General features: G+C 46.4%; 1 protein-coding gene across 1 annotated transcript in view; it reads left to right on the forward strand.

The window, feature by feature from the left end:
- Positions 1 to 6,289: 6,289 nt before the first annotated feature.
- Positions 6,290 to 11,682, forward strand: part of FAM98A (family with sequence similarity 98 member A) — a 26,961-nt gene continuing 21,568 nt past the window's right edge. The window contains exons 1-3 of the mRNA XM_019527285.1: positions 6,290 to 6,383; positions 6,504 to 6,600; positions 11,167 to 11,315. Coding sequence (XP_019382830.1) covers positions 6,548 to 6,600; positions 11,167 to 11,315 — 202 coding nt within the window. The 5' untranslated portion in view covers positions 6,290 to 6,383; positions 6,504 to 6,547. The remainder of the gene's footprint in view (positions 6,384 to 6,503; positions 6,601 to 11,166; positions 11,316 to 11,682) is intronic.

Consider the following 11,682-nt stretch of genomic DNA (forward strand, 5'->3'; position numbering starts at 1 on the left):
CAGTGAAGGGTTTAAACATTTCAATACTTAATGAAGCCCGGAAAACAGTTTTAGGGGGAGGAAAAAGCAAAAGCTGCCTTGTAGAGACGCATGTACCATGATGGTAATGGGGAAGTGTCTTATTGTCTATAGATTTACCTGAAATTTTCCAGCCAGCTTGAAACTCGAGACACCTCCACTTAAATTATTTTGTGAGCCTCCTTTTCTGTACACTCACAGTGCCCAAGTTAGGTCTTTTGGCTTAAGATGATTCACTTGCCTTTAAGGGAGGTTGATGCTGTTTTTCACCACGAAAAGGTATTATTAAAACATTTGATCAACAGCTGGCAGGCACACACAAGAACAGAGGCAAATCCAGGGAGAAGATCTATTTTTTGTGGATTTATCACAGCTGTTGATTATCCCAGAAAATAAAACCAGGAGGCCAGCCTTATACTGTATAAATGTAATGTGGGATGATCTCATCCTGTTGTAAGAAGGAACAGCTAAAATCACTTGTCTATGCAGTATGTTAGAGATGGCTCTTAATGGAGAGTACAGTTGCTGCATGGGGAAGGAGGAAAGGAGTTGGGGGAGAGGACGAGAATGTGGAGAAAGCAGCAGGTACTGGAGTAGGGCAAATGGACAAGAGGAAGCATAGCCCTTGGGGGGTAAGGGAGTGGGGAGAGCAGACTATATATGGGAAGGGAGATGGATCAAAGTTGTGGGGAACAGCCATGGAAGGATGGGGCAATGGTAATGGCAGGAGCAGAGACTTGGCAGAAGAGTCTGGTAGAGGAAGAGAAATTGGGGCAAGGTTGAGACTTTCAAGGGAATAGAGAGGAAGGACAGACCACGGGTTAGGAATTGGGGCAGGGAGGAACCCTGGGTTCAATTTTCAGCTCTACCACCGACTTCCTGCGTGACCTGGCCAAGTCTGTCTCAGTACATGAGCTCCTCATTAGTAACATGAAGATAACAATACTGGGGTATCTCACAAGGTCCTTGCATGGATAATAAAGGTGTTAGGGTATTGCAATGCTTGGGAGGGGGATAAGGGCTTAGATAAGGAATGCTGTTAACAAAGGGAGCAGGGGCCCAGAGTTGAGAGAACTGGGTGGGTGGGTAACAAAGCAAGGGCCCCGAGATACCTAGAGATGGGGAAGTGGAGATAAGGGGCAGTAATATCTAAGACTGTCATGAGGGAGATAGTGCTGAATAAAGCTAGGGGAATGGGGCATACAGAGCAGTTGGCACTGGTGAAGCAGGGAAATGGGACATACTGTAATTGGGGAGAAGAGGGAATGGGATGCTCAGTCTGAGGAAGCAGGGGCACCCAGAGCTCCCAATGTGGGGAAAATTGGGAACATGGCTCTTGCCCTGAAGGAAGGACAGAAGGAGTTGCTGGGAGTCCCTGAAATGGCAGTAAGTAGGGTAGCGCACAGGAGCTTGTGAGACTGGAATAAAGTGATCCTGATGTGTGGAGAAGATCCAAACCCTAAGTGTGCTTGGCCTACAGAAGCTGTGTGTTCTCCCCTACTGACCCTACTTAAACTTGGAATTTGGCCTGCTACAGCTTGAGTTTGACATCCCTGCTTCTGATTCATTGTCTTCAGATGTCCCTTGGTGAGACTCCTGTGGGGTAGCACTGGGATTGCTTAGCTTTTCTTCATGTGCCACCAGAATAAGGGTAACAGTGTTTGGAAGGTGGAGGCAATCCTGCCTTGCTCTGTTCAAGTAATCTGCTAGGTATCTGTCTTAGGTGAGGTGGAGGCCTAAATCCCATTTGCAAAAGTGACAGACCATTTGGAGTTTAAATCTCATCGACTTTCACTTAAACACATTTAAAAATTTGTTGCATCTTCTCTGAGCCATGTTCTGGCTAAACTGTCATTAAGCTGCCTGGATTATTACTTTAGCAGTTAAGAGCTCTCAATCTCTGAAACATTTAATACTATAGAGAATGAGACGTAGTCCTGTCCCAGTGCTACAGTGTATCACATAGTGCTTGGAATGTGAAATCACTTTATAAACCAGTCCCTGGTATACCCAGGAACAGCTAAAGCTTAATAAGTCTGTGAAGGTAAATACAATATTGATGTATTAACTATTAATACAGGCAAAAGAAATGGTGAAGAGAATGGGAAAAGATCATTGGTGAGAGTGGTGGAGAGGAGTCGCAAAAAAGTGAGTAAAGGATTTGAGGGACTGAGATTGCTCAAAAGTCTGCTACTTCTTGTTCCAGAGTAGGCAGGGTTTGCTTGCATACTGTGGTGAAGAACAGAAAGATGGAAGAATGCAAGATAATACTGAGGTTGGGATAATGGAAAGGTAGTGGACTTGGTGGGGACAGAAAAGGGAGGCAGTGAAGGAATGTGAGAAAGCAGCTCAATTTTGTAGACAAACATGAGAGACACAGAGACACACAGGAAGAGAGAGAAACTTGGAGTGGGGAGGGAATAGTCAGAGGTCAGACAGGACTGGGATTCCCAGTCTGGGAAAGTCTTTGCATAAAAAAAAAATGACATGAAAACATCCCAAATACAATAACCTTAGAATCAATGTAGTTATATTTGGCTCACACATTGTAAACTTCCAGACTCCTTACAGAGGTTGTTGTCTTCATCTCCATTGGGTAGCTGGGAAATTTTGAGGCAGCAATAAGCATTTGCCCACAGTCATAGAGTGTGTCACCGACAGTGCTGTGAGTAAAATCTAGTCTTAGGGAGGGGAAAACAAAATAGAATAAAACCCTTGGGGGACAAAAACTAGAGGACCTGAAATTATGATGAACTGCCATAGCTGACAGCGAAGCGCTAGTCATAATGGTAGGATTAAAAAAAAAAAAAAATCCTAGAAAGGCCGTGAGATGGGGAGTGAGCCATAAAGCTGAAGGGTAAGAAAGAACCCCCCAACCCCATCCCTTTGTTTTAGCCAAGAGGAGCTCATTAGTGTTCTCAGTAAGAAGTGTCAGCTTTTAAATCTGGAGCAGTTGGCTGTAGAAGGAAGGGGTGAGGAGGAGGGCTGGACTTTGGGGGTTTGAGCATGGTCCATTAGATAGGAACTAATTCTAATACTTGAAAAATCCATCAGCTATTCTGTAACCCATTCCCACCAGCCCAGGTGCACAGTGACTGAAAGCCTTCCCCATTTGTAGATAGCCTTTTTCATGACACCTATGAAATGTGTTGCTAGTCTCTGTTCAGAGATAAGTGAGGGCTATGCGGTTTACTGGATGAGTTACTGCTCTCTGCCCAGTTCCCATGCAAGCTGACAGTCTGAGCCCCTGCTGTATGAACAGGAGGAATAGTGTTGTAAAGTAACGACTGGCATGATTTTAAGAATGTAGTCATTTGGGACAAAGACAGAGCTGTAAAGCACCAAACAGACTTAGAGTTTTGAAGAGTGAATCTTAAAACTAATAATACAGGCTCAAAGAAGAGGCTGGAAATAGCATCTGCACTACTGCATCCTTTCTCTCACAACAGAAACTGTATTCTTACTCCCTAGTTATCACAGCAACTGAACAGCAGTAACGAGGGAGCTTTGAGGTAAGAGGCCCAAATGTGCCCCCCCCCCCCCCTCCAGTCTCATCACTGCAGGATTCAAAAAGCAAGGTCTACTCTGTTCTTGTAGATTTTCTGTTACCACATCAAGCGCCTGGGAGGCTACCAGTTTGCTAATACTGGTTCCTTTGCATTAGCCAAACCCTCAGTGACCAAACACACAGGTGAACTGAACATTAGGGTTATACTTGGGTGTGGTTGTTTGGTTTGACTACTAGGTTGTCTACTGCTGTGAAAAGATCACACCCTCCGGCTGATGTAGCTCTGCCAGCAAAAACTGGTGTGGGCACACAGGAGGTAGCTTTTTTCACTTTCTGTCTGGGGAAGTGAAAGTGTGTTCAGAAAAACTCCTGCTGGCATGTGCTGTTTTTCCACTAGGAGGCATTGCTGACACCGCTTTGTCTGTCTGCATAGCCATAGCAGCAGCAGCAGCTCGATAATATATAGAGGGTGGCCAGCCTGCAGCATGAGTGTCACAAGTGGCATAAGCAGCTTCCATATGTAGCAGGTGGCAGGGAGTACAGTGGCAGATATGGCTGGGAGCTGATCAGGCAAGGAGCACGGGATAGGGAGCCAAAAGTAGAGCAACAGATCAGGCAGGGATACGGGATTGGTGTGGCACCCAGGGAGGGGGTGGAGCTAATTTGTGGCATACCGCCAAAAGAGGTTGTCCCCCTGCTATGAGCCCTGATAGTAAGAATCCTGGGGCAGATGCATACCTTTCAGACTAACTAAAGATATATGTAGAGCCCAAGCTTTTGTGAACTCAAGCTCATTTCATAAGATGCTGCGTAAGGACAGCAGAGCAAGATATAAAATGGGGTGAGCGATCTGAATATGACAGGTGGAAAAGGAGGAGGATGGGGAGAGGGGCAGTGCTGTGAGAAGCCAACAAGAAAAGAACCCATAGGAACAAAGAGGTTCACAAAAGCTACTCCAGGTAATGGGATAAGAATCCCTAGTCCTGGTTTAAACCACACTTGACACAATCCAGTTTGTGGCTGACTTCTTGCTCCATCATTTCCTGTTCCAGCTGGTGTTTAAAATGTTGCTACCAGAGAAGAGCAACCCTGAGGTCAACGATAGACTGTCCAGGGAGGTTCAAGTGTTCTGTCTTGGGCTTTCCTGCAGCTGACACCAGACCAGCATTCGCTTTCTCTTCCATGTAGAGACTGCCCCATCTGAGTTGCTGTACTTTTAGAGTCTTGTCCAGCTGCACTACCTGCTGTCCCCATAGCTGAGTTGCCCCAGTTCTTCACCTCCCACCCTCAATGCTTGAAGCCTCTTTATCCCCCTGCAGATGTGAACAAGTGGGGCACCAGTGTGTGAGCCAGAGAAGCACCTGCGAGAAGACTGGCACTGGGCCATCAATTGACTTGCTCAACTTTGGCCCCAGGGAAGAGCTGCACTCCCACTGGGGACAGCAGCAGCCTCCCCTAGCCTCTCTCTACAAGCCCTCATCAAACAACAGGGGGTTCTAGTTGCCCCCCAACACTATTGTTTTTGGCTCCCAGTCCTTCAGGGCAGAGTTCAGGTTGGGCAGTGCAGAGCAGTGTCCCCATCCTTAGTGGGCAGGGCCTAAAGTGCCCAAGTTCCCCTGTGCCAGTGTTGCCAGGTCATAAATAGGAAATTATAGTATTGGAAGCTCAAAAGCATTGTATTTGCTGAATATCGTACACTGAAAAAAATGCAAATAAGCCACCTTATTTACTTTTTTTGCTCACTCTATGACACCAACAAGTACGTCAGAACTGGGTCATCAAAGTTGAAGCATTTCTTTAGTTTGAGGCAAGCAGTCATAAGGAAGCACTGACAGCAAACCTAAAAGTTGGTTAAGACTCTGAGTGACTTGGGTTTTGCATATACTGCATCAAAAATTATTGGTATAGGTTGTAGCTGTGTTGGTCTAAGGACATAGGCAGGCAAAGTGCTTTTGGTCAATTCTGTATCTTTTATTAGACCAACTCAGCTGGAAAAATTCTTTGCAAGCTTTGGGGTACACACACACTTGGTTGGGCTGAGGAAGCATCTGCAGATCCAGGAAGAGCACAGACCAACTGCAGATGCTAACTCAGCCTGACCAAGGGTATTTGTACCCCAAAGCTTGCAAAGAAGAATTTTTCCAACTGTCTGAGCTGGTCTAATAAAAGATACCGGATTGACCCAAAGCACATTTTGAACACTTCTACTCTTATTGATCGACCATCGTACAAGAGTTGAAATTATGGTATAACTACAGTACATAGGGCAGCACTACCTCGCGCCCAGGGGCGGAAGGACACAGGAATCCGGCTGGAGGGTGCCCCCTCGACCGGCCCCTCCTCTCCTGCATTGTGTGACGTCACAGGCGGAGCGCTATGCTTCAACGATCGCCCCCTCCAGGGTGGCGTGCGGCATGCCGGGACGGGTAGTTTTTGGAGTCCTGCAGAACTACAGGAGAGACGAGCGGCCGCCATCTGATGTAGTTTGACCCTTCGCCCGCTCCCTCGCCAGCCCCTGTGCATTCCAACGTGGGTTCCACAGAAGCGGGGGCCTTCTTCTCAGGGGTGCCAAAGCGCTGCCTGGAAAAAAAAAATCCTCCAGATGCTGTTCGGTGTGCTAAAAACATATAAATAAAAATCTGCAATTAAAAAAAGTACACTCAGTTCCCCAGAACACCAAACCCTACCGCGTGGGTAATGCTTGCAAAAGCGGCCAAGGAGGCCACGTGAGTCAGGCACTACTCCGGGCAGCTCCCTTCGCTGGGTGAGAGGTTAGGGTTTGGGGACTTGCTGCCTCCTTTCCCTTCCCCCCCTGACATGCCAGCCCGGCAGTCGGCGGCGTAGCGGCCCGAGCGGAGTGCGTGTCGCCGGCGGGGCCGGGCGGGGACTTCCTCTCCCCTTTGAGCGGGGGAGAGCGGGGCGGGGTGACTGGGAGGGGGGTGACTGCCCGGGCTCTGACTGTGGCCCCCCCGTGCAGGTCTGAGCCCCCCGCGCCCCGTGGGCAGCCGCAGCCGCAGCGTCATGGAGTTCGAGATCATGGAAAGCGACATCCTGGAGGGGCTGGAGGATCTCGGGTAGGTGGGTGGGCTGCGGCAGGCCCGAGAGAGCCCTCGCAAGTCTCTCGGGTGCGGGTGGTTTCCTGGGGATGCTTTTCACGCTTGAGCTATCGAGGAGAGTGTCATTGGGTTTTGTTCACTTCGCCCGGTATAGAAATCGTACAGAAGAGCTGGAAAAGACCTCCAGAGGCCACCTCTGGTCCAACCCTTTGCTTGAGACAGAGTCATTCCTGTTCCAGCTGAGCTAAGCAAACCCATTGTCTAACCCCATGGTTCCCAAACTCTGACAGATTGCCTGCCACCAGTTTCAAACGATACAATCTTAAGTACCATGCCAGGAAATTTTTGTCATATGGAGTAATTATAATAAATCGGCTAGCTGGTACCACTGACAGGTTGTCTGTGTACCGTTGGTGGTACCTGTACCACAGGTTGGGAAATGCTGGTCTAACCTGATAGCCAAACTACTGTGAGGTTAGGTCGAGGTGGGTAGAGTCTGGCCTGCATGCCCCTGGCCGTGAAACCTGTGCTCATCGCAGGTGTGTGCAGGCAGCAGATCACGGCTGTACCCCAGCCCTGCCCTGTGCTATCACCACTGTGAGATCCCAGCCCTGCAGCAGCTCCCTGCCCGCCATGCACCTTGGCCACAGGGCTCTTGGCCAGTCTCTATGGAGCACCTTGGACCGCAGGAATGTGACAGCACTGGCCAGGTTGGGCTGGGGCAGAGCCCCAGATGTTTAACCCCATGCTGTCATAGCCCCGCACTGTAATGCCTCTGCACTCCTGTGATCTCCGTGGAGACTGGCCGGGGTTGGGGCTCTTGGGAAGTAGAGTCTGGCTGCTGGCTGGATCCACCATTTTGCCCACCCCATATGCATCCACTAGACATAGTGTCCTAATCTGCCACAGGTAAAGCAGCGGGCTGCATTTTATCTTCACGGGGCTGCAAAAAGCCTCAGAGTGAGCCCCTGGAGAAGTCTCTTGGTTGCATGTGTGAGTGTTTTCCTTGCGGTACTTATTTCTTAAAGTCCATCTGTTTTCTTTTCATACTTGAGTTACTGAGGAGAGCTTAATTGGTTTTCAGACACGTTGTATGTTGTAGAAATCATTGAGAAGTAGGTCTGGAAGAGATCTCCAGAGGTCATTTTGTCCAGTTCCTTGCCTGAGGCAGGACCATCCCTAAACCATCCTCTATCAACCCATAGTCTAATCTGTATGAACAGTTCATATACCTTAAGTGTGCTTACTCTTGCAGTATTTCTTGGAAGCAGGAGAGTATTTTGCAAATGAAGAAACAGGTATAGAAATACATGTTTTGCACAGGAAATTTGCAGCGAACTAGAGAACTGATACTGCGTTTCCCAAATCCCAGTTTAGCTTATAAACTATTTCTTTTATAATTGTCTTTCTGGTAAGGATGTCCTTGCTACAAAGTACTCACTTGATGATGAAGTCAAATGGATGTCAATGGAACATAAATGGTTTTAAATCACTAAAAATCTCTTGATTACAATTTCCCTTTTTTCCTGATTGCTTAGCTTTCCCTCTCTTACTTCTTGTGATGTCATCACTTCTGTAGTTTTTTGATTAATCTTAGCTGTAGACAGTGGGGGAAATGGAAGAAAACCCTATTTATAGAAGGGTGAAAAGAAACTTTGAGGTTTCATAATCATAAAGAAAAGAAAAAGGGCCCAAACTGTTTTCTTTTTCTTTTGCTGTATGCTATTACAACATGCCAGGCCATTTTTTTTCTGCCTTTTGATTCTATACATTGAGTGTTAGAATGAACGGGAGGTGACACAAATATAATGAAAGGCAGAATTTGTTTATGCATAACTTTGGCAGTGGCAACAGTCCAAGGTAAAAACTTTATGTCTTTACTTTTTGTATAACAGTAGCCATGGTAATGTTTATTTAAACTGGGCTTCTTCCCATAAATCACAGTATCACAGGATAATGGCTCTATCTACAAGATTACCACCAGCAGAGCCTAGAAATCTATTCTGTCATGTTTTGAATTCTTTTATTTTTTTCAAACAGCTGATCAAAATTTCAAAGGAAAGCTGCCAACCATAAAGGCATCCTGAACTGCTGCCACTGCCAATCCTTTAAGTGATTTGAGGGGGTATTCTTGACTTCAGTCTTTTAAACAAAGCTAGTAAATTTCAGGTATATTTGGTCATCTGTCAGTTCTTGTAGTCTTATAATCATGCTTTCACTTAAAAGTTTTTACCTCCCCTACTAGGTAAATGTTTGCGTTTAGCTCCCCCCACACGTAAGTATTAATTCCAACTAAAGCAGTGCTTTCAACTTGAGCCACCTGGCTCAACTGGAGGGTGGGAAGATTGGGGTAGATCAAAGTTGATATGCTATTGGCTTGAGCTGAGAAGTGCCAGTGAGGAGTGCTGTACCTCAGCTCTTCATCCATTGCTAATGCAGTCATGCTGTGCTGCTAAACCATACCACTTTATAGCTGGAGGGCTTTTCTTTTTCCAATATGGTCTCTTTCTTGAGTTTAGGCTAGCTTAAGTGAAATAACTTGAGTATGGTAAATTGAGCTAACTGATGTGATTAAGACAAGCCTTTTGTTTGTTTAGCTTTACACATTGAGTAAAGCACTATGAGTGAAGTTTTGCAGAACAGCATACACTTCAGTATGCTGGATGACAGATCTCTCACTTCTGACACCTGTCAAGAGTTGACTGAATTAATTGAGTCCACACTCACACAGGAGTTTACCTTTTAGAGCTATCAGGATAGCTTTAAATGAGTGTGATTTTTCTTTTATCCCTTTTCATCCTGGGTCCATGTGTTGAAATAGCCTACCACACTGTTTACCAGAATAAAAACCATAATTTGTACTTTTACAAGGGTAGATGGAATTCTCCATCTCTGAAAACTCATCTTGTAAAGCCAATAGATAATTAGGGGAAGTTCAAATTCAGCTGTGACATATGTGTAACTCTCATTGTAGGGTTGTATCCATTAGGGGTGCACCGATAGAGATTTTTGGCTGATACCAATTACCTGATTTTTAAGGATGCATACTGGACAGTGCTGATCTGATTTCCAATACGCAGCTCTTCAACTTGAAGAGCTGTGTCCAGCTGGTAAGTCTGGTGTGGTAGAAAGGGTGGGAAGGAGTGTGGGGTGGGCAAATCAAGGCCCCTGTGGTGAGGGAGGGAATGGGGCTAGGGCTGGGGCAGGGGCAGGCACTGACCAGCCAGGGTGGGGAGAGGCATGTGCCCCCCAGATATGCACGGGGCAGGGCGGGGCGGGCTGCAGCTGTGGGCTGATGCAGGCACAGGACAGAGGTGCAGCTTGTCTGGGGGATGCGGGAAGCGGGTTGAGGAGGGGGTGGCTCACACCGCTGCGCACAGCTTGTCCAGTGCTCACCTGTTGACTCTTGCCACTTGTTGCAGGAGGGGGGGACGGCGTGTGTCCCTGATCTGCGTGGCCAGGAAGAACCCAGCCCTTCCTGCCCCACCATGTGCAGCTCTGGGGGCACCCCCTTATTCCCTCTTGGACAAGTAGCAGGAGCAGCGGCAGGAGCTGCCAGACAAGCACCAAATGAGCTGCACGCAGTGGCATGAGCCACCCCACTCCCTTTCTATGGCCCCCTGATGAGCGGTGTCTCAGTCCTGTGCCTACCCCAGCCGGGTAGCCCCAACCCCACACCCTCCTTCACCGTGGGGGCCTTGATATGCCCCCCCATGCCCTTCCTCTCCCATCACACCAGACTTACCAGCTGCAGGCAGCTCTCCACACTGCCGACTCTGCTCCTCACTGCCTGTGTGCTGTGTTGTGGCTGCATGTGTGTACGGGTATTTATCGAACTAATTATCAGCTGCATCGGGCCAATTCCTGATGCAGAAAGTTTTCTTTATATCGGTGCCGATCCAATATCGGACGAATGTATCAGTGCACTTCTTGTATCCACTTACGGATCAAGGTCAGTCCTTGCATATTTCTGTGCACAGAAACGTAATGGTTATATACCTTTCTAGGGGGTATCTTAAAAAGTTATTGTTTAACAGAAAATAAGTTTTGCTTTATTGGGTGCTTGCATAAAATACATGTCACATTCTGTTTGCTTTGTCTGGCTACCCAGTAAATATATGACAGAAATGATGGGTGGGGAAGTAAAAATGCAATGTATTGTTGACAGGTTAATTACTCTAACATCTCTCGTATTAGTGCTTTATAATATACTTCAGAAATGCAGGAGTAGTAGATCAATAAGCTATCATATTTGCAATAGGTAAGAGAAGTAAAACCTGCATATTGTGGTAGCATTCTTCAGAATATCAAGATTTAAGAAGTGGTATCTTTGACCATGTGTCCTGTAATCTATAGAATAACATACAAGGACAGCTTAGTATGCTTAATTATTTTAATGTGACTTTTTCATATGAACACAAATATGCATGACATTACAATAAGTACTGAAGATGCAGGGAAAATGTAAATGTAAATTAGGTATGTCCCTCATTTATACACACAGAATCTACAGGGGGGAAAAAAACTACAGCAGGATTCAGTAATAACATGCTCATTAAGTTGTGTTTTTATTTTACATGTCAGCTACAAAGGCCCATTGTTGGATGATGGAGCGCTGACTCAGGCCACGTCCCATGGGGCCACCTCCCCTGAATTTACCAAACTGTGTGCTTGGCTGGTATCTGAGTTAAGGCTGTTCTGTAAACTAGAGGAAAATGTGCATGCAACAAACAGTAAGTAACCACAGCCTTGAGAACTGAAATGTGTAACTGATACATTTTTCTAGATATGTATTCCTGTATAAAGCTGTGTGCTGACAGAATTGCTAAATCAACTGTATCATAGAGGGCAGTCTGAACCCCATTAAGCTTTGGATATTTTCCATCTCATTCTTCAAGCTAGCCTAGTGAGCAGCCAACAATGGCTGAACTGATTGTGGGTAAAGGCTGATTAATTTCAGTAAACAGGCAGTTGACTGAAATTAGCTTTTCATGTAACTGCTCGTTCATATGATGTAATCTGATCAGTTTTTGAATTGCTTTTTTTTTTTTTTTTTTTGTGGGGGGGGGGGGACATTTTTTTTTTTTTTAATTTTTCAAT

This window comes from Gavialis gangeticus, unplaced genomic scaffold (assembly GCF_001723915.1).
Source record: "Gavialis gangeticus isolate Ggan-Ray unplaced genomic scaffold, GavGan_comp1, whole genome shotgun sequence".
NCBI classification, from domain to species: domain Eukaryota; kingdom Metazoa; phylum Chordata; order Crocodylia; family Gavialidae; genus Gavialis; species Gavialis gangeticus.